This window comes from Herpailurus yagouaroundi, unplaced genomic scaffold (assembly GCF_014898765.1).
Source record: "Herpailurus yagouaroundi ecotype Mexico unplaced genomic scaffold, PumYag 141, whole genome shotgun sequence".
NCBI classification, from domain to species: domain Eukaryota; kingdom Metazoa; phylum Chordata; class Mammalia; order Carnivora; family Felidae; genus Herpailurus; species Herpailurus yagouaroundi.
In genome coordinates, this window is record NW_024412396.1 from 65,998,403 (window position 1) to 66,020,213 (window position 21,811).

At 54.9% G+C, this 21,811-nt stretch overlaps 1 protein-coding gene across 6 annotated transcripts in view; it reads right to left on the reverse strand.

The window, feature by feature from the left end:
- The window catches only part of PRIMA1 (proline rich membrane anchor 1), a 62,326-nt gene that overhangs the window by 7,825 nt on the left and 32,690 nt on the right, over positions 1-21,811 (reverse strand). For 5 of the 6 annotated variants that reach the window (XR_005791155.1, XR_005791156.1, XM_040478115.1 and 2 more), the window contains exon 4: positions 9,366-9,495. Coding sequence is in view for 4 of the 6 variants with exons in the window: in XM_040478115.1 (XP_040334049.1) it covers positions 9,366-9,495 (130 nt within the window). In the remaining 2 variants the exon portion in view is untranslated. Of the gene's footprint in view, positions 1-6,631; positions 7,544-9,365; positions 9,496-21,811 lie in introns of those variants that run through there. The other variant, XM_040478117.1, reaches the window with a different exon arrangement.

Consider the following 21,811-nt stretch of genomic DNA (forward strand, 5'->3'; position numbering starts at 1 on the left):
ATGAGCCCAATAAACGTCTCAGCCCAAGGCAGGTGGGGACACATATTGCCTCCACCCTTTCTGGGCCCAATCTTCTTTTGGAGGAAGGGTTGTGGAGGTGATAATAATGAGATACTGCGGCATAGGGGACTCAGAAGAAGCCTGTGTGTTGACCCCACCAGTGGGGAACAGCGGGCCCTGGACCACCTAGAGGATGGCAGTGGCCCCGGAGTGAGAGGATTGAGTCTCGGGCCTGCAACAAAGCACAAGCACCAGCTCCCTGAATCCAGCCGAGGTCCCGAAGGAGGTCAGATGGTCTCGGAGCAGCAAAGGTCACGTATCCCATGCTCAGCACTCGGCCAAAGGCGGTCCCTCCTCGGAGCGCACTGGCTTTGACTTGACTCATGGTATAGCCAGACGTGCTGCTCTTGATTCCCAGCCGGAGAGGCTGGATTTGGCCCCTGGGGGTGGTGTTGCTACAAGAACATACGGGGGCAGCAGGCAAGTGCCCAATCATTGGCACTGGGCCCTACATGGCCCAAGAGGTTTTGGCGCACGAGGTAGCCCCAGTCTCGAGACCCCAGGAATCCAAAGGGCACTCAACGTGAATATCTCACTCCCAGAAGTTCATGCGAGATGAGGCCGGATGAAGACGTCCCACTCCTGGGGCGCCCGGGTGGCTCAGTCAGTTGAGCGTCTGACTTCGGCTCAGGTCATGATCTCACGGCTGGTGAGTTCAGCCCCGCGTTGGGCTCTGTGCTGACAGCTCGGAGCCTGGAGCCTGCTTCTGCTTCTGTGTCTCCCTCTCTCTCTGCCCCTAACCCACTTGCATTCTGTCTCTGTCTCTCTCAAAAAGAAATAAACATTAAAAAAAAAAAAAAAAAAAAAAGACGTCCCACTCCTGTCCCCAGCTTGAGTACTTGAGTACAGCGAGGGGCTCAAGACACGAGGGTCAGAGAAAGGGGAGCACAGCTGGCAAAGGGTCACCCAAACCAGTGAAGGGGATGGGCCTGGCACTTAAAATCGGGCGCATGTTATGTACTCTAAAGCAGCTCCTCCTCCACTTACCCAGAGACAGAGAAAAAAACAAAACAGAACTGAGTTTACTGAAATTCTAAGTAGAGTTTGCTCATTTGAAAGGTAGAATCTGGCAAGTCTATGTAAACAAGCCTCCATTCAAGCCGTAGAAAGTCATGGAATAGTTACTACGTGCCAGGTGCACTGGGGACAGGGATGAGGAAGACGTGACCGCTTTCCACCTCTGATGCGTGTGCAAGGGTGGGCGTGTGTGTGCACACAGCCCCTCATGCACGCGGGGGCACATGCACGTGTAAACACCAACATTATGGGGCGCCTGGGTAGCTCAGTCGGTTAAGGGTCTGACTTCGGCTCAAGTCATGATCTCTCCGTCTGTGAGTTTGAGCCCCGCGTCGGGCTCCGTGCTGACAGCTCAGAGCCTGGAGCCTCTTTGGATTCTGTGACTCCCTTTTCTCTCTCTGCCCCTTCCCTGCTCACGCTCTTTCTCTCTCAAAATTAAAAGAAGCAAAACATTTAATAAAAGACACCACCGTTAACCTACCTAGAGCAGAAAGCAGAAACATGAATCAAGGAGAGCTACAACTCCGGGGCTTGGGCAGGAAAGAAGGGTCTAGGCCAGGCCAGGATGCTGCTCAGAGCAGGTGGTTTTAGAGCCGGGGCCTGAGTGAGGAGCTGGAGGGGCTCAGCGGTCAGAGAGGAGGGGCTAGAAACGTCTGCGACCTGAGCGGCTCTCTTCCCCAGCCAGGCCTCGGTTTCCTCCTGACCTTGGAGGCTCACTCTGGCTCAGACACCACGGGAAACTCATTCCCACCCCTCGGTGGCTTGCCACAGCCCCAGGCCACCAGGCCTGCTCTACTTGCCACACGTTCCGTAAGAACCAACCCTTCTCGGCAACCCCCCCCCCCCCCCAAGCTCCAAAGAGAATGTCAATGTTAAAAAGAAAATTAATTTCACTGGCTGATTTGCTGTGGAGTCTGTGATTCAGGAAAGGTCCTGAAAAATTCCACCGTGGCGTCAGGCTGGAGAGGGAAGCGGGGGATGGGAGAGGGAGAGAACTGAGTGTAGCCAAGTTCCCAGGGAGCAACCATCCTCCTGGAGAGGACAGAGCCTCCAGGCGAACATGGAACTGAGGGACAGATCACCTGATGTATTAGCCCACACTGAGAGGAGGCGCTCTCACTCCAAGGCAGCAACCACATCAGAGTACAAGAAATGAGTCAGCGGCAGACAATACATGTATCGTGCTAAGGCAGACACTTGTCACTGATCGCCCCCCGGGGAGACACCTGTAGGCAGGGGACGGGGAGAGGGGCAGTGTTTTGTACGTCTGTGGGTGCTGTGTTAGGAGGCTGAGACTTGCATCTTCCAGACTGGAAAGTCAACAGATAGTGTGTGAAATTGAACAAGAAGTCTCACAGCAGTATGTACTATCACTTAGAATATGAGGACAGGGGCGCCTGGGTGGCTCAGCCAGTTAAGCATCTGACTCTTGATTTTGGCTCAGGTCATGACCTCATGGTTCATGGGGTTGAGCTCCACATAGGGCTCTGCCCTACAGGGTGGAGCCTGCTTGGGATTCTCTCTCTCTCTCCGCCCCTCCCCTGCTCTCTCTTCCTCTCAATAAATAAACAAACACGAAGAAGAAGAAGAAGAAGAAGAAGAAGAAGAAGAAGAAGAAGAGGAGGAGGAAGAAGAAGAATATGGAGAGAAAATACCAGAAGAAGAGCTGACACCCAGAAATGGTTGCCTCTCAAGAATGTGACTTGGGGGAGAAAACAGGAGGGACAGTCAGGGACCGCTGTTTTTCTTAACAGACTTGTGGCACATTTGGCATTAAAAAAATTTTTTTTTAATACTCATTCACTTTTGAGAGAGAGAGAGACAGACAGCATGAGCAGGGGAGGGGCAGAGAGAGAGGGAGACACAGAATCAAAGCAGGCTCCAGGCTCCGAGCTGTCAGCACAGAGCACGACGCAGGGCTGGAACTCACAAACTGTGAGATCATGACCTAAGTCGAAGTCGGATGCTTTACCAACTGAACCACCCAGGTGCTCCCCACATTTGATATTTTAAGCTTTGTGCACGCATTACCTTGATAAAAATAAAAATTAAAAGGTGGTAGTGAATGTACAAAGCCCTAACTTTACTTTCTTTTTTTTTTTTTTAATGTTTATTCATTTTTGAGAGATAGAGACAGAGACAGAGCACGAGCAGAGGAGGGGCAGAGACAGAGAGAGACACAGAATCGAAGCAGGCTCCAGGCTCCGAGCTGTCAGCACAGAGCCCGACATGGGTGTCGAACCCACGAACCTGAGCCGAAGTCGGATGCTTAACCAACTGAGCCACCCAGGCGCCCTCCTAACGGTACTTCCTAACCATAAAGTCCCATCGGGAAGCGGGCACAGTGCTCCTGACTCGGAGTTAGGGGAGCAACCCCTCTCCCACCCCCTTCTCTCTCTCTCCATTACTCTCAGGCTTCTCCCTTCCTTCACAGCACTCATTAAAAGCACCTCAGGTATTAACTTGTAGGTGTGTGTGTGTATTCAATCCATTTCCTCCACTGGTGAGGGGGCTTGGACTCATGGTGTAGACCTCTACATCCCTGGAGCCTAGTCGAGTCCTCAACACATAGTAGGTACTCAGTCAATATTTGTGGACCAAGCCAAGGAGCACCAGAGTCCCACAATAACGTGTGTGCTCAGGCTCACTCCAGCCCATGTGCGCCTGAGCTCACTCCCAGCAAGCAGTGTGCGCCCTAGTTGTCTGCGATTAATGGTCTGCAGGATGAGCCAAGCTGTTCTGCAGTCCCTTGATCGGTCTTTCAGCCAATACCTTGTAAATTAGAAGGAAACGGCTGTCTAGTGGCTTAATGGCAAATCGGCGGCGGAAGGTGAAGGACCCGCGCCACGGATGGCCCCAGGAGGAAAGGTGCTCTGCGTGTACCTAGGGTACGGGGGTGGCTCCAGGCGAGGGGCTTGGAGAGGGTGGGCGTCATCTCTCTGCCACACACGGTGTTCCCTGCAGGAAGGGTGTGGCTGCCAGAGAAGCTGCAAATGCCACTCTAGGAGGGTGGCGTCACTCTTAAGAGTCCACGGGCCTGTGAACTCCCTCGCCCTGGCCTGGCCGGGGTCTGAGGCCTGGCCCTCCTACCTGGGCAGTGGGCACCTTGTGCCCTGGAGCTTTGTCTAGATGACTCTCACTGATCACTGCTCGTTTGAGGTTCCTACCCCACCCTGGGCCGACAGTTTCTTCTGTTATTTCTGCTTACAGCATTATTTCACTTTGTAGTCCCTTCATTTATTATCATCATTATTATTTTAATTTTTATTTTTGAGAGAGAGAGACTGAGCGTGAGCAGGGAAGAGCAGAGAGAGAGGGAGGGAGACACAGACTCCGAAGCAGGCTCCAGGCTCTGGGCTGTCAGCACAGAGCCAGACGCGGGGCTCAAGCTCACAAGCCGTGACATCATGACCTGAGCTGAAGTCACATGCTTAACCAACTGAGCCACCCAGGCACCCCTTAGTAGTCCCTTCAGATACTCCTCTCTTCCCTCAGATACTCCTCTCTTCCTTTCAGATCCTCTTCTCTGATTGTAATACGTGGTCCTTCCGAGGGTGGTCTGATCAATACCCTCTCCTCCCCACAGGAGGAGGTGTGTGCATTGAGGGCAGGGACCGTGCCTGAAGCACCCACCCCACGACGGGAGCCCCTGTGCCAAGCACGCACGGCCCTGCCGCCTGGCCTAGCCCTTGGCAAGAATTTCCATCAGCATTCATACCTCTGAGACGTGGAATGCCCTCGGGGCAATCCTCTTTGTCATCTAGGGATGGAAACAAAGGCTCAGGAGCTGGACAGAGACTTAGAGGACCCTCATTTTACAGGTAAGGGAGACAGGCCCAGGGAAGACAGCGACCTCACTGAGCTGTGCTGAGGCTGGGAATGGGGCTCAGGGGTCTGGACTCCCAGTCCCAGGTTCTTTTAACAACCCCAGGCTGTCTGATGTCATGTGCACGCCAGGCCCAGGGCGGGGTGGTGGGGCGGAGGCCTGGGGGGGGGCACAAGTGTATAGACCACCCAAGGGGTCTGGGGCTCAATCACCCTGCAGCTATGAATAAAGAAGCTGCTCACAGCCAGCTCACGGCAGTGAGGCCACCGAAATGCAAGCTGTGTGGGCTCCCATGCTGGGGACCCGCAGAGTTTGGGGTCACTGGCAGGGGACCTGGAGGGCACTGCATGTGCTGGTCCCACCGTGAGCAACTCCCCTTCTCAGCATCTTGGTCTGGTTAACACCCGTCCCCCCCCCCCAACTTCCAAGAAACCTCTCAGGGCCCCAGGTCTGGGTGAGATGCCCCTCCTCGGGGTACTCGCCTGGGAGACCCCACTCTCAAGCACCATTTCACCCAGCACAGAGTTGGGACCTCAAGTGCATCTGTTGAGTCACAGGACGAGGTCTGATTCACTAAGTCTATGTGTAGGAAGTGCTGATTAGACCTCCCACTTCCCCCCAAGGTCGCGCCCAGTGGGGGCACCTCAGGGTGCTGCTTCTGCACCTGCTCCTGTCTCCTCCCATCCCTGCAGAGGCCTGTGGACCCTGCGGCCTGCACCCCAGATGCCAAGCCACGCTGGCATCTCCAGAACCACCTTCCTACCCCAGCTGATTCTAGAACCATCCTCCCAGCAATCTGACTCCCAAAGGCTGTGTTGGGCCATTCACAAAGATCTCTCAGAAATCCTCCCCTAGGGACTCCAGGCTGTGAGCGTTAAAAAAAGAGCCGGGTTTATCACTGGTTTTTCCTTTTAATGGTTTTACAGTGACATGAAATGCTTTTGTTTCCTGAGAGAAAAGGCATGTTTCCAATGAATTATTAACCAAAAGGAATTGGCCGTGAGCAAGAAATCCTCCATTGACTCTGGAGAAAAATGCAGACAGACAGCTGGCTTGCACGATGCTATCTCTTACGGCCCCCGGCAGAGGTCAGCTCGGTCAGCAGTGGGGGCCGTTTGCTCTCCTCCATGGCTGTAACATGGGCTGCCTCCTTCTCCCTCCCCCACAGGGTTAAGCCTCTCCCACGGAGTCCTTCCAGACCAGTTCTGGAAGTGCTGGCCTCTATTTCTGTCTCCACTTGACTGTGAACGGAGCCCCCTCCTGTCACTGACTGTCCCTCCTTGTGTGCCAGATGCCCTTTATGGATTACAAGGTCTGGAGGGGCAGAGGGCTGCGTCTTCACCTCAAGTCCCAGGGCTTGCCCAGAAGAGGATGGATGCAGATCACGGTGCAGATGCACATGGGACAGGGACTGTGCTGGTGTCTTTACTGCCCCCATTCACCCATTCCCTCCTCTCTCCCGGCTCTGTGCCCTGGGGGCTGATGCCTACCAGTGCTGGTCCTGGCCTCTCCTGTTCCTTGGGTGTGGCTAATGAGAGGCACGCTCAGGAAACCAGGGAGTGTGGAGAAAATCTGGGGTGTTTCTCCTCTTCCTTTCCTGTTTTGGGGCTCATCTCCCGCTGTTCCAAGCATAGATCCTGGTAAGCGGCCCCTCTTTTGAGTCTTGGGCTCTCCAGTGGCACAATTTCCTCCCCTTGTCCTGGTCCTAGGAGTGCTGACCACCCCTGTGGCACAATTTCCTCCCCTTGTCCTGGTCCTAGGAGTGCTGACCACCCCCACTGCTACTAGTCCTGGAGTGCTTCACCAGCACCATTGGCTCCCTGAACTCACCACACCCACGAAGGAGCCCCACCCACACACCTGGAAGGGAGCCCCGCCCACATTCCCTGGAAAGAAGCCCCGCCCACACTCCTGGAAGGGAGCCCTGCCCACATTCCCTGGAAAGGAGCCCAGCAGATACTCCCGGAGGGAAGCCCAGCCTACGCCCCTGGAGGGGAGACCCGCCCACACCTTGGAGGAATCCCCGCCTACAACCCCTGGAAGGAGCCCCGCCCACACACCCGGAAGGGATACCCTGAGCCATGTGGCTTGAGTTCTGTGTCTCTCCAGGCACAATATTGAGTGTGCAAGTATTCGGCTAAGAACAGATCTTAGCTGTTCCCAAGAACTCAGAGCCTGTGGAAGGGGACAGAGGGCAGACACGAGGCCCCCTCAGGCTGCTCTGAGGGGAGGTGAGGAGGCACCCCCACACGCCTTCCTGGGAGACCCCTAGCTCCACTGAAACAAAGCCTAGCAGCCACAGCTGCCGACACTGCCACAGTCAGCTCTTAATGTCAGTTAGTTCTCCTGATGCTGCCCTCTTGCCCTCCTGACGTTGGAGCAGACAGCATGTTTTTTGAGAAGAGGTTTGGGGCAGCGGAGGACGGACCTCCTCCAGGGGACTAGTGCCCACCCCCAGGCAGTCTACTGGTGGATGGCGTGCTCGTCCTCGCAAACATCCAGCAGCCTCATCGCCACCAGCCATGGTCAGGGCTGGGCTTTGGAGTCCTGTGGTTCTGGGTTCCAATTCTGAGTCCATTGCTCCCTGGTTATGCCATCCGGGGCAGCTCCCTTTACCCCTTTGAATCTCAGTTTCCTCGCCTATAAAACGCAGCAGATTGGAAAAAGGTGTGGCAAGGATGAACTGAGGGAATGCTGGTGAGGCCATGAGCCCCCGGCTGTGGAAGAGACACTGGATGACAGCTACTCTTTGTGATTGGTCATCGCTTTGGACGGGACCTCACAACATGAGAGCAGGGAGCAGAAGGGGCTCCTGGCTGGGAGGCAGATCCCTGGGGCTTGGCCTGTCCACATGGACTTCCTGGACCCGGCCCCCTGTCCTGCCTCTCCCACCAGGCCACTGGGACGCGCACAGGCTGTTGTCTGAAAACAGCCCTTCACCCTCCGTGCCCGACCATGCATTCGTTTTAAGACTTTGAACTTGATATTTTACTCTTTCTGCTTTTCAATTATTAAAGCAAATCACATAGAACAACGGATTAAAAGGCTATGGTGAAATATTTCAGGTTTTACAATTGTTCTTAATATAGATCCCTTAACTTTGGGCCTTCGAGTATTTCCAAAACCTATTTTAAAAATCTATGGGGCACCTGGGTGGCTCAGTGGGTTAAGGGTCCGACTCTTGGTTTTGGCTCCGGTTTTGATCTCATAAGTTCATGGGTTCGAGCCCCACATTAGGCTCTGTACTGACAGTTTGGAGCCTGATTGGAATTCTCTGTCTCCCTCTCTTTCTGCCCCTCCCCCGCTCACAGTCTCTGTCTCTCTCAAAATAAATTTTAAAACTTAAAAAAAAAAAAAAATCTACGCACAATGCCTAGGACACTTGGGCATTTTGCAACATTTTTGTTTGTCTTTTAAACTCTATCTTCCCGCAAGGTCCTTGGGGGCTGGGGGTTGCATTTTGTTTGGAGCCTGGAGGCTCTAGCCGGAGCTGCTGTGCTGTATCTCCAGGGGGTACCGTCCACAGAATGGCCTAGTCTACCATACTTAGGACCCTCAATACTCCTCAGACCCAACAATAGCCACACTCTGTGGCAGGACCCCAATTTGACAAGGGGATGGTGACTGGTAATCGCTTTGGAAGGGCAAAGTGAGTTGGTAGTCACAGAAATGACACCGAGTATTACTGAAAGAGAGTTTGCTGTTTGGATCATTTACGACTCCCCGGGAACACGACTCTTCATCCTCCAAAACCCAGCTTCGGTGTCACATTCGCTGAAAACCTTCTCTGAGGCATCTCAACCTCTCTCTTCCCCCCAGAGAAGCATGGCTCCTCTGTCATCCTTCTTCCTCTGTCTGGAATTACCGGGACGAGGGACGCTGGGGCAGTACTCGGTGAGCACTTACTATATGCCGCGCACTGCAGAGTAAACGTGTCGTGCGTACTGTTTAGAGAAGCACGTCACCATTCCTCACAACAGTATTAGGTTGGCACGCTGTCCCCCCATTTTACAAATAGGGAAACTGAGGGCCAAAGAGGTTAAAGTGATTTCTTCCTGGTCACACCGTTTGAACTGGTATCTGAATTTCGATCTGACTCCGAAACCCAGTTCCTGCTCCAAAGCAGCATGGCGCCTCCCTCAGCCACCCTGCAAGGATCATTTCCAAACTCTACTCCTAGGCGCCTTGAGTGAGCTCCCAACGGCAGGGCCTGTGACTTCCAGATAGGGTCACTACACACACACACACACACACACACACACACACATACACATGCTACACTGGGCCTGACAAGGGGCGCTCATTCAGTGTTTGCTGAAGGAAGATGGGCATTCATCATATATTCTGCTTATTAAATGCTTGACAATTCTTATAGTTTAAAAAAAAGCATGATGGGGCTGGGCCGAGCAGCCCCCGGCCCAGGTGGCGCCCCCTTGGGGCTCAGAGCTGGGTAAACACTCACCTTTTGATGGCTTTGTAGCAAATGATGACAAGCACAGTGAGAAACACCAGGGAGGCACAGCATACCGCGATGACGATCACCAGCCCTGACCACCAGCTTTCCTCAGCGGGGCACGAGGTAGAGTTGGGGGCTGAAAAACACAGGCACAGGCTGAGTGTCCTCTGGATGAGCGGGTGCCGGCCGTGTCACTGGCGGACGGGGGTGGTGACACCACGGTGGCCTCACCATCCTTCATTCACCAGAATGACCTGTTCTGCCGTCCCTGCCCCCACCCTGGCGGCAGGTGACATCATGGCTGGCCCCCCGCCAGGCGGGTGCTCCAAGCAGGGGTTAAGCGCTGAGCCCCGGGCCATCCATCCTCCCCTGGCATGAGCTAACTGACGGCAGGGTCAGGTTTAATTTCCCATGAAAAATAACAGAGCATCTCATTCTCTCAGTTGAGGCATTAAATCCGCTTGCTCTGAGGGTGGGGGTGGGGAGCAGGGCTCACAGGGCACATGGCGGGAGGAGGCCCGTCGATGTCAGTTTGGTAAGCTGATTTCTTCTAAGAGGCAGGCTGTCTCCCCTCTTGGATTTGGCCCATGAGGTGAGCGCCTACAGCTGTCTCAATCTGCACGGGCGGCCAAAATTTGGAAAAGTCTGTCACTGACAAAGCATCTGACTCTGGCTGCCATGGGGCCCCTCTGTCGTTACTCAATCCATGGGGTCCTTGGGGGTGATCCTGTCCTCCCTCTTGGCACCAGCTGTGTGCGGTGGACCGCAGCACTGGTGTAGACAAGGCTCACGGCAAAGCTGGTTCGCTCTTCTGAGGAAAGCAGAGACATCACACAGCCTCATCCTGGAGGCTCTGACAGGTTCAGAGACGACTGGAAAGAAGTGCCCCAAATTGCAAAAGAGAAGGGAGAGGGAGAGAGGGAGGGAAAGAGGGGGGCTGGTGAGGGTGGGAGGGAGGGACATATGGATGGACAGATATACGGACACTACTAGCTTTGGGCAGGTCTTCAAGACCTGTGACTAAATGTAAAGGGAATCAAGACACTGCCCTAGATCTGTGTCTACTTAATAACAGATACCTTCAGGGGTGCAACACTACATGGGGAATAACATGAATGACTTCCCAAAGGATACCATGGATGGCTTTGTCACCATCATCACCATTATTACTGATGTTGTCATAATCATCAAGGTGTAATTTACATACGGTGACTCTTACCCATCTGATGCGTGTGGTCTGATTGGCTTTGACAAATGAGTTAGCCAGCGTAAGCCACACCTCTATTGTGACGCAGAATTTTCCCATCACTCCAGAAAGTTTCCCTGTGCCTCCTTCTAGTCAATCCCTGCCCTGCAGGCAACCACTATTCTGCTTTCTAAATTTTTTTTTAATCTTTATTTTTGAATTTTTTTTTCAACGTTTATTTATTTTTGGGACAGAGAGAGACAGAGCGTGAACGGGGGAGGGGCAGAGAGAGAGGGAGACACAGAATCGGAAACAGGCTCCAGGCTCTGAGCCATCAGCCCAGAGCCTGACGCGGGGCTCGAACTCACGGACCGCGAGACCGTGACCTGGCTGAAGTCGGATGCTTAACCGACTGCGCCACCCAGGCGCCCCAAAATCTTTATTTTTGAAAGAGAGAGAGAGAGAGAGAGAGAGAGGGACAGAGTGTGAGTGGGGGAGGGGCAGAGAGAGAGAGAGAGAGAGAGAGAGAGAGAGACACAGAACTGGAAACAGGCTCCAGGCTCTGAGCTGACAGCTCAGAGCCCGATGCGGTGCTCGAACCCACAAACTGTGAGATCATGACCTGAGCCGAAGTCGGACACTTAACCGGCTAAGCCACCCAGGTGCCCCGACCACTATTCTGCTTTCTAAAATCATAGATTAGATTTGCTTGTTCTTGAAAGTCACAAAATGGATCCTGCAGTGTGTGTGTGTGTGTGTGTGTGTGTGTGTGTGTGTGTGTGTGTGTTTGCTCCCTTTATTTAGCAAATTTTTTTGAGATTCATCCACGTTGTTGCAAATTTCAGTAGTCCCTTCTCTTGGATGGCTGAGGGATAGTCTGCTATAGGAATAAACCACAATCTGTTTATCTGTTCACCCACTGTGGACTCCTAGGCTCTTTCCAGGTTTGGGCTGGAAAATAAAGTTGCTATAATCACTTGCATATATGATATAGACATGTTTTCGGGTTTTCCTTGGATAAATATCTGGGAGTGGGCTCGCTGGGTCCTATGGTGCGTGCGAGTAACTTTATAAGGAGCTGCCACTCTTGTTTTCCAAAGTGCTTTTACTCTTGAACCAGGAGAGAGGAACAAGCGAGGAGGGGTTACAGGTTCCTGAATTGTTATCAGATTGTGGCATTGCTGCCGCTGGGTGGGGAGATGCAGAAAGCCGTTATGTGCTTCACAGGGAGCAGGTGCTAAAGCCTTTAACAAATTGCAAGGTCCCCAGAGGTGGGGCTCAGATCATCACACAACCAAGCAGGTTCAGAAATGCTTCCTGAGAAATGCCCGGGACCAGGATGTCACTGAGTCACATGGCTGCCCTCAGCCAGGGTGAGATCTGGCCTTTAGAAACCCCAACACTGAAAAGATATACAATATGGAACTCAACATAGGAATAAACTCTAAGATAAGGGAAAGGAAATCCAATGGAATTCTCATTTTCCCATGATGAATCCCTTCAGTGCTTTTCTTTTTTGGTGAGGTACCAAACACAAAATCCTTCCCCCCACTCAGTTCCTCATTTTGGGGTGTCCCTGAGTCTTCCCCAGGGTGACTCAGCACAGATCAAGGCCGGGTCTTCCCTACATGGTCACTGCAGGACACTCAGAAATGCGGTCAGATACATTGAGTCCCAACCCCAAAGGGCTTGCCTCCTTGTTATCACTGCAAAGAGAAGCAATTTTGGTTTCTGCCAATTCCACTTCAGGCTGTAACACCTCCGGGCAAGTCCCAAGGGCCATGCCTACAGCCCAAGGGGGCGCTCACACCTGCCCACCAACGGCCCACAGGTGGCTGGGGCACACATCCCCAGAATGTGTTCTCAGCTGGGGGCAGCCCCCCTCCAGAGGGCACTTGGAAATATGGCGAGGGAGGCTGACGATGATTGCCACAATAACTGAGCCAAAGAGCTACAGAGGTTAACAACAATGACCTGGAAATTCCTACAAGGTAGAATTGTCCCTCCAAAAATGCCACCAGGGCCTTTGCTGAGAAAAATCCATCCACTGGAAACAGAAGAGCTGATTCCAAACCTCATTTGCAATTTGAGAGTTAATTTCACAGCACCTCTTTTGAAGCTCCTCACATTCGTTGGTAATGAGGTGGGGATTTCCTTCTTGCTTATGTTTTTCAAACACAGTTGATACAGAAAACAGGGAGACTCGAGAGGGTCCTTATGGGTAGGGCCCCCTATATCCTTCAGCAGGGCATGTGGGGAAACTACTCAAGGCAAAAAGCTAACAGATATGAAAAAGAGGGAGGTGTTTTGTGAATCCAGTCCAAAGCATACATCTTGGATTTTGCCAAGAAAACAGCTCTTGTGTTCAAAGAATGCATCCTTATTTATCCCTGCCCCAATCATTCTTTTTGCATTAGAAAGGATCAGGGACTCTCAGAGCTGGATCATTTCCGCAAAGGGAGAAATACTGACCCTCGGGATCAAGAAGCAGCTTTCCCAGGGGCTGGGGTCAGGACACCAGGCTCTGGGCTGCAGTCCAGGTCTGCTCCTGCCTAAACGTCCTTCCCATTGGTGTGGCCAGCACTCCTTTGCAGATGTGATCAGCTTACCACGCGAGCAGACTGATGGTGCATGTTTGAGAAGATGGCATCATGAAGGTGCTCGTTCGTTGGTTGGTTCGTTCGTTTGTTCGTTCATTCGTTCATCCACCAACCACACCCTCTGTGCCTGGCACCATGCTAGGAGCTGGGAGCACAAATATGGATTCAGTAGAAACTGTGCCCTTACCAGGTCTGGTATGAGCCACCCGTGGATCACTGCAGAGCTGGCTGAGACCTGGTCGCCTCGCTCAAGCCGCCCGCAGGCTCCAAGAGGGGACCAGACACGTAGATTTGCTAATGTGCACAAGGTGAGGGTGATCGGTGGCTGAGGAGAGGAGGCCATTTGGTGCTAAGGATTAAGGGGGAGGGCCATGTCCCTGAGAGGCAGGTGATCAGACCCGGGAGGCTGAGGCAGGACCTGAGGCTGTGGAGCTCCGCCCCCTCCGACACGCCCCCTTGCTCGTGGCCAAGACTCTGCAAACACTGACAGAAAGGCGGCAGCTGTCATGACCTCTCCGGGGTCGAAATACCCTCTCTCCTGGGACTCAGTAAGGCTCTGTCTGCTGTATACATTAACCACTCCTGACGCCTGTAAAGATGATAAAAGTGGCAACTAGAGAACAGTGGAGAACAACCCAGGCTCCGTTTTGCTTTATCAAAGGAGCCGCTGTCGTTTCAGTCAAGAGATGCATCATCAAGAACTTACATTCGGGACCTCTGCTTTCTAGCAAGACACAGTAACGGGGCCAGATTTGCCCCCCACCCCTACACAGACACCACAAACATCTCAAAAATATACCAATACATACAGCAATGGCTTTCAAAATAGTGGACATCAAGGCAACAGAAGGCAGCGATCTCTGAAGAACAAGAAACAAAGAAGGGAGTTGTGGCTGCCCCCGCTGGCTGCCCGAGAGTCTGCAAAAAGCGGACCGGAAGGGAGAAGCCAGCAGGGCCCAGACAACTGGGTAAGTGGGGGAGACGGAGCTGAGAGTTCGGGGAGTGAGCAGGACAGGGGAGATGGCTCGGCAGGGAGCTTCCGGAGGAGGGAAGGAGGCTAATAGCACGTAAGGAAATCCACCAGGGAGTGTATAATTACACGTGTGGCAAGCGCTAGGAAAGAGATGAAAAAGAAGCCAAGATGCCCCCACACCTTGTGCAAGTGTCTGGAGAAGAAGCGGCTGGGGACGGGGGAACTGAGAACGTGCCCGTCCGAAAGGTATCAGGGAGCCTGCGCAGACCAACGAGATTCCCGCAGGCTGGTGGCCCCGCGCCACAGAGGAGCTGTGTGAGGCCAGGGGGCCCCCCAGGCGCTCTCGGGGACCAGTGCCTTCCCTGCGTTGCTTGCGGGTTCTTGTGACCATCAGTTGAGACAGCGGAGGCAGGGTTCCCGAGGGTACAGCTGAGCACCGATTCCAAGGTACACGATCAGTGACGACAGGGCAGAGCCCACTGATACCCCCCTTGGGGAGTGGGGAGACCGAGGCCACACAGCCAGCGGAGCCATCAAGATGTGAACCCAGATGTGCCTTGGCCGGCACTCACGGCCAACTCAACGCATACGTGCCAAGGGGAACCTGCCGCTTCTGTCTCCTTGCCGGCTGTAAGCAGAAGATGCCTGAGGGACCGGAGGGTACCGAGCGGGGCGTGAATGAATCAAGGGGACAGCAAGCAGCGTGGCAACAATTCAGTTTTGCAAGATATTTTCCAACGGTTCCCAGAAGAAGGGAGATATAGTCACGTCCTCCGTTTTGACACTTTACCTATGGTGAGATGGAGTCTGTGGATTTATCTGCGGCTCGATCTCTTGACCCCGAATGTGGCCACCTGGGGCGTCCAGCCACTCGCCCTCATGGCTCCTTGTCTCTTGAGTACAGCCTGAGTGCCCGCTACAGCTGGTGATACCATGGGCACACACTGGGCCTCTGCGCAGGCTGCCTCTGCAGTTTCCTGACCGACCCCTCGGCGCTGAAATGTCAGCCTCCTGACCTGGCCTGGGTTGTGGTCGGGGAGGAGATGGGGCCCACGGTGGCCTTCCGCTGCCTGGTGCTGGCAGCCGTGGTATCAGCCCATCAGTGGGTCACAACCGCTGAGCACAGGCTTGTCAAGGGTCCCCTGAGCTGTGACCCGCTTCCTCCGAGAGGCTGATGTCCATGAGCTTGCTTCCCAACCAGCGGACACGTGCAGCCACTACCGTGGGGAACTGGTCGGACGCTGGCCCGGGCCTCGCTCACACAGCCCCGCTCCAACGGACAGCCTCCTGGCACAGCTGGGGGGGGGGGGCCTTTCTGTCCCTTCTGTACCACGCCCTCTCGCCCACAGGAAGGAACTTGAGGACGCTGTGCAGCCGTCTGGGAACATACACATACCGGGAAGCTCTGGAGAGTGTTTCTGAGCTGCTCACTCTCTGCCCCTGCCTCAGCCTACTCACGTAAAGCACCGCTGGTTTATGGGGCTCGTGAGGACGGTGAGGGGTCCAGGAGCTTTGCTGAAACATTCATGTGGCAGTAGAATCCATTTCATGTGGACAAAGGAGGGTGCTGAGCTCAGAGGAGGGGAGGAACGGAGGGGCAGACCTGTCCCCACACCTCAACCCTGCCTTAGGTCCTGCCCCCGGGGCCCACGAAGGACACGGGATCTCAGAAGTTCCTTCGTGGCTGAAAGCCCTTTCCCTGCCTCTGCCTCAGTGTCCCCAGCCCTGCCGTGGAAGGAGGGGGTATGGGGCGGCCTCCTCCCCCACCCCCCGCCCCCACACAGAGCCCATTGTCTCCGGAACACAAGGGGCCGACTCAGCCCGCTGCCATATCCATTCATGGGCACAGGGCATCCACGGGGAGGCCTGTGCCAGGGGCGTCCACCCTCCCATGCAGGCCAGCTTGGGTGTGGGGCCGCTCATCTCCCGCCCTGAAGGTGCCAGAGTGTGTTGGCCGGACTTTACAGCCACAAATACAAGATCGGACCTTGGCACCCTATGCAAACCTCTGAAATAAACCCCCATTTCTGGAGAAAAAAGTCTCCTCTGGAGTTGTTCCCGATGAAAACAGCAAGCATGTGCACCTCAGAATGAAGGGGGTCGGGGGGGCCTCCCCCCTTTCTTTGCCGGAATCTGGTTCAGGCTTTGGGTACGGTACAGTCTTCCCAATCCCCACCCCCCCGCCCCCCTGAGGCCGGAGGTTCCTCTACGTCCCCCACCCTCCACAGGGCTCAGGCTCCGGGGAGGCGTGTCCAGCCCAGAGGTGTGTTTTCCATGCTGTGAGCCGGGCTCAGTCATTCCAGCCCTCCTGCCCCTAACTGCTTCAGAGGTGGGCACATCATCAGAGGTGGGCACATCATCAGATCTGGCCAAAGACACGAGAGGAAAAGTCTGCAGGGGCTTCCTGAACGGTCTCCTTGCTCTTAAGGGAGAAGCACGGGAAGAGAAAGGCCTCTTGTTCTCTTGGACACTGCCATGTGCTTCTTTACCCCTAAACAGAGTGGCTTTGGGGGGCTGAGGGTGCTGGGGTGCAGGGTGGGTGGGTTGCAATGTGAACCAGGACAGCCATGTGGCTTCAAGGGGCAACACGTGAGCAGAGACTGGGACTTGATAAGGGGGTTCATCACGCAGCTACCTGGGGGAAGAGCCGAAGCAAAGGCCCTGAGGCCAGTGGGGGCTTGGCATGTCTGAAGACCAGCAAGGAGGCCCGTGTGGCTGGGATGAAGCAGGCAAGGGAAGGACGGAGGAGACGAGAAGGGTTTGGGCTTTTACACTGAGAAACGAGGTGCCAGTTGTGGGTGTGGAGGGGGGGCGGTCAGGTCTGACTTGCATGTCGGCTCAATCACTCTGTTTAGAGTGGACACACGCATGCACGCGGTAGGGTGGCACAGTGTGGGAAGCTGCGAGGTCATTGCCAGTAGCCCAGGACAGAGAGGATGATGGCTCAGATCGGGGTCAGCAGCGGAGGCGGGGAGAAAGGGTGGATTCTGGATACTTCCGGAAGGTCGAGTGCATGGAAATGTGGCTGTGTGTGTGTAAGAGTCAGGGAAGAATTAAAGGTGACTCTGAGCAGGTGGAAGGATGGACCTACCATCAATGATGGGGAAGGCCAAGGCAGGGCAGGCCTGCTGGGTGTGCAGATCGGGAGTGAGGACTGACAATCCCATCACACCCCGAGAGAGATGGCGAGCAAGCAGCAGATTCTGAGTTCAGAACCAAGCCTCAGCTGGAGGCATAAACCTGGGAGCTGTCGGCACCCCGCCCTGAGATCACCAAGTGCGGGAGCACAGACGGAGCAGAGAAGAGGGTCGGACTTGAACCCCGGGGCACCTCCATGTAGAGGCCAAGGACAGAGGAGGCTGGGAAGAGAGGCCAGCAAGGATGGGCGGGGTTGGGGGGGGGGCCCAAGGTGATGGGGAGTCCTGCAGCCAGGTCAGGGAAGAACATGGAGGAGGAGGAGGGGGCGGTCAGCTGTGTCCACTGCAGCTGACAGATGGGCAAATGCGGCAGGACTGAGAGCCAACTGCTAGACGGAGCAACATGGCGGCACCATTGCCCATGCAGAGGCAGTGTTGGGGGACCGGTGGAGGAAGTCTGAGTGGGGCCATTTAAGAGAGAACAGCAATTACGCACAGCTTGTTGGTGGAACCTTGATGCCACGGGGAGCAGAACAGGGAGCCACAGCTGAGGGGACAGGTGGTGGCCACGGAAGGATTTTAAGATGGGAGATGGAATGTGTGTGTGCACGCACCTGTGCACGTGAGTGTGCGCGTCTGCTGGGTGTGACCCAGGAGAGGGTGGGTCCCCGTACACGGGCCCCCGATGTGTAGGAAAGGTGAGAGGAGAGTGTGTGGGTGGGTGACCGGGTGGGGTCGGTGGCTGCTTCTTTCTTTCCTTCCAACAAGTGTCAGTTGTCTGAGCGAAGCAGGAAGCGAGGTCAGCAGCTGAGCGAGAATGGGGGAGGTGTTGGGCCTCCGTGGGGCAGGGAAGGTGTGCACTGGTGTTCTAGAGGGCAGGCGAGCAAATGGACTGGGGCAGGGAGGTGCATGGGGGCAGCGGGCTCGAGGCTGTGAACCTGAGGTGAGTCCAGTCCAGGGCCAGTCTTTTCAGCCCAGCCACCTTCAGCTGCCGGGGACCGGGCGAGGGGGGCAGGACGGGTTCCCCCACGGTGTGTGATGACGCGGGGGCCGGGCAGGGGGTTGCCGTGTGCCCAGGGGGTGTGTGCAGTGCCGGGCCGGAAGGGGAAATGATTCGTGAAGGTGCCCAACTTCACTCGGGCAGGCGGTCAAGCTGGGATCTGAACCCAGACATCTGGTCCCAGGGCCGACACACAACTGCTACACAGACAAAAACAAGGAAGCAGATCCAGGCCCGGCTCCAGACCGTGGAAAGACACGCTTGGGACAAACAGACAGGGTCACGTGGAGGGATTGATGCCATGCACAGAAAGGGATCATGGGTGTCACCCTGGGCATCAGGGAAGCTTCTGTTAGGCTGAGCCCTACCGGGTGGGCAAGCGGGGGCAGCCCTACGGAAAGGTCCTACGCGGGTTGGCCTAGGCCAGCCGGGGAAGGAAAGGGGGTGCGGGCAGTTGGCACCCAAGCCTCCCTGCTCCACCTCCCACCCCCCCCCCCCCCCCCCCACCGCTGCAGCCCCGGTGAGGGGCTCCGCGCCTTTCCATCTGTGACTCCCAGCCTGTTGCCCGAGCGCCACGGGACACTCACTTCTCTGATTTATTTATTTCTGCCTAACATCCCGGGCACGGAGCCCAGCGTGGTGGCAGTGTGGCTGCTTATCATCAAGGACGCTGTTCTCAGGCCCGACTCCTGAGGGGGGCATTTAAAAAAAAAAACAAACCCAATACATTATTAATAATTGTCTCCATCATTCCCGTGCCTAATTAGGAAAGGAAAATTATGAATCGGTTTCGGTCTCCATGGTGGGGGCGGCCACGGCTTTTCCTGATGCGAGGGAGAGATCTGGGCAGAGGCCGGGGCAGGAGCCGAGAACAGCAGGCCGCTGCCTGGTGCCATTAATTATGCTTCTGGCGGCGAGTGCAGAACACCCCTCCCCTTGTTCCTTGGCCAAACAGCCCTCTTCGTGAGGCTCCTTCAGGCCGGGACTTGTTACTCAACAGCACCCTTCGTTTTTAGTTGCTGCGATTCATCCTTTCTCTGTTCCTTGCTCTGGGGGACCCTCCCCAGATCTGCCGAGCCTCCTGTTCCCACCCAGGGCTGAGGACGCACCGCTGTCCAGACGGTCCACACGCGCCAGCTTTGGAACACCGCGGAAGTGACGAGATGGTGCCACATCGGGACAGCCCTGGGTGATCCCCAGAGCCCACCCTCATTGCACTGGCCCTGACTCCTCACCCTTCGCGGACCCATCCACTCGCTCACTCGTATCTGCGAAGAGCCTACTCTGTGTGGCACCTGCACTGACCTAGGTACTGGGGACAAGAGGGTCAGCGAAACAGAACAGGGACCCTGCCCTCACGATGCTTACAGTCTACCGGAGGATGGACACGGATTCAGTAATCACTAGGTAAATGCTTACAGCGATTCCTGTCTCCCCAAGGCTCTTCGTTGTGCCTGTGCCTTAGGTACAAAGAGCAGGGCACCACAAAGCAAAACACAGAGATGGCGCAGGTTGACGGAGAATAATGAGCTTGTCTTTCTTTGTGAGAGGCTCATGACCTTGGGATGGGAAAAAGCTCCCGAGGGCGTGTATTAAATGCTCAGCAGCGCCGGCAGCTCGTTGATACCGAGTATCAACTAAATTGATACAGTATATCAGATGGTGAATTCCTTTCTTCCCTTCCAGAGGGCACTTAATACATGATGGGGCCTCAAGAGTGCCTAGTCAGGTAGAGCCTTCTCGGTCTAAACAGCTGTAATCATGCTGAAGAGGGGTGCAGCACAAACTCTGAGCCCCAGGCCGAACCCGACCCACCACCTGCTTTGGGAAGAAAGTTTTGTTGGAACACAGACACGCCCACGTGTGCATATGTGGTCATGGCTGCTTTCTGGCTGCAGCGGAGACTGCGTGGCTCTGCAGAGCCTAAATTATTTACCATCTGGCCTTTTACAGAAACAAAGTATCTTATTTCTACCTAACTTGGGGTGATCTTAACCTGAGATTACTAGACAAGCTTAGGAGAGTGACCTGAGAGCATCCTGCAAGGATACCCCATTTGCATCTTGCAAGTAAACATTTCACTCCTTCTCTATTATTTTTCAGAAGGGCGCTTCACTCCAAACGTCATACCAATGGCCTGCTGGGAGGTCTCGAGGCATGTGCCTCAGGTTCTGTCCAGTCTGAGATTTTAGCAATGGCACCGTGAGGAGACAGCAGAAGCACAGAGGACAGACAGACGCGAGTTTGGATCCCGACTTGGGCAGACCACACATGCCAAGTGACCGTAGATAAAGCACTGAAATTGCACAAGCCCCCCATCCATTCCCTGGAACATTGGTGGAGAGGATCAGCCGTAGTCATGCGCCAAGTATCACCCCGGGGGTTACAAGAACGCCTTCTCCCAATGGCAGAGGCAACGACACTGGGCAGATTTAGGACTGATATCCCTGGGAACTGTCTACCCTCTTCAACTGTCCAACAGTGGAACAGGCTGGTTTCTAAGGCAGGTAGAGCCCGCCGCTTTGGTGCCAGCCTCCAAGACTCTTTCTGGCTCCCAATCTGATAAGAAGCTTAGCTGTGGGACAGGCAGCTCCCGCCATTCCTGGGGCGGCGGTTTCAGGCACACGAGAGAGCCGCTGGCCCCTCCTCTCTCCCACCGGTCCCTTGTGGGGCAGCCCGGGGGCTTTTTGTTTGTTTGGCACTCAGACAGCATCTTCGGCAGCTACCCCACTCTGTCTTGGCCATGGAGGTGCGCACTGTAAGGTGGGGTGCTTCCCACCTGTGCTGGGCTGCAAGGGAATGTGCAGCTACATTTGACTTTCCCGGGCCCCTGGAGCCCTTCTTTGGAAGGCTGCCTCCGGGCTGCTGGAGTGGATAGGCACGAGGCGGGGAGCCTGGAAGTTTACTCCCCCATACCTCGGACAGTCCCTGACCAGTGACCAACAGGGGCTAGACGGGACAGTCTGGCTCCCTGCGGCTGGCTGGGAGCAATGGTAGAGCGTAAGCGGTCCTCCAGACTCCCCCCCACCCAGGATCGCACTCAGGCCTCCCGGACTCTCACTTGGCTTCCTGCCCTTCCCTGTCCCATATCTTCCATTGCCTTCCAGTTTCCTCTGGGATCGCTGGCTCTGAGGACAGGTTCCACGTCAAGAACCGTAGGCATCAGGTCGCCAAGTTGCAAAGGATCCTGCCCTGCTTTCTCAAGCATCGAATAGATGAAATTACATCCCTATGAGGTTCCTGTGAGCTTGCTATGCTCCAGATTCCTTCCCAGAACCACCTTTTGCGATCTCTCCAGACAGAGCCTAAGTCCTGTTTAAAGGTCCCTGCTGGCTTAAGCTAAGAATGATTTTTGTCCAGGTTGTGACCTAAAAGGGATGGGGACACAGCTGAGAAAAATCACTACTGCTTAGTTGATCTTTGTTAAGAAAGAAAGAGAGAGAGGGAGGGAGGGAGGGAGGGAGGGAGGGAGGGAGGAGAGGAGAGGAGAGGAGAGGAGAGGAGAGGAAGAAAGGGAGGGGAGAAGAAAGAAAGAAAAGAAAGAAAGAAAGAAAGA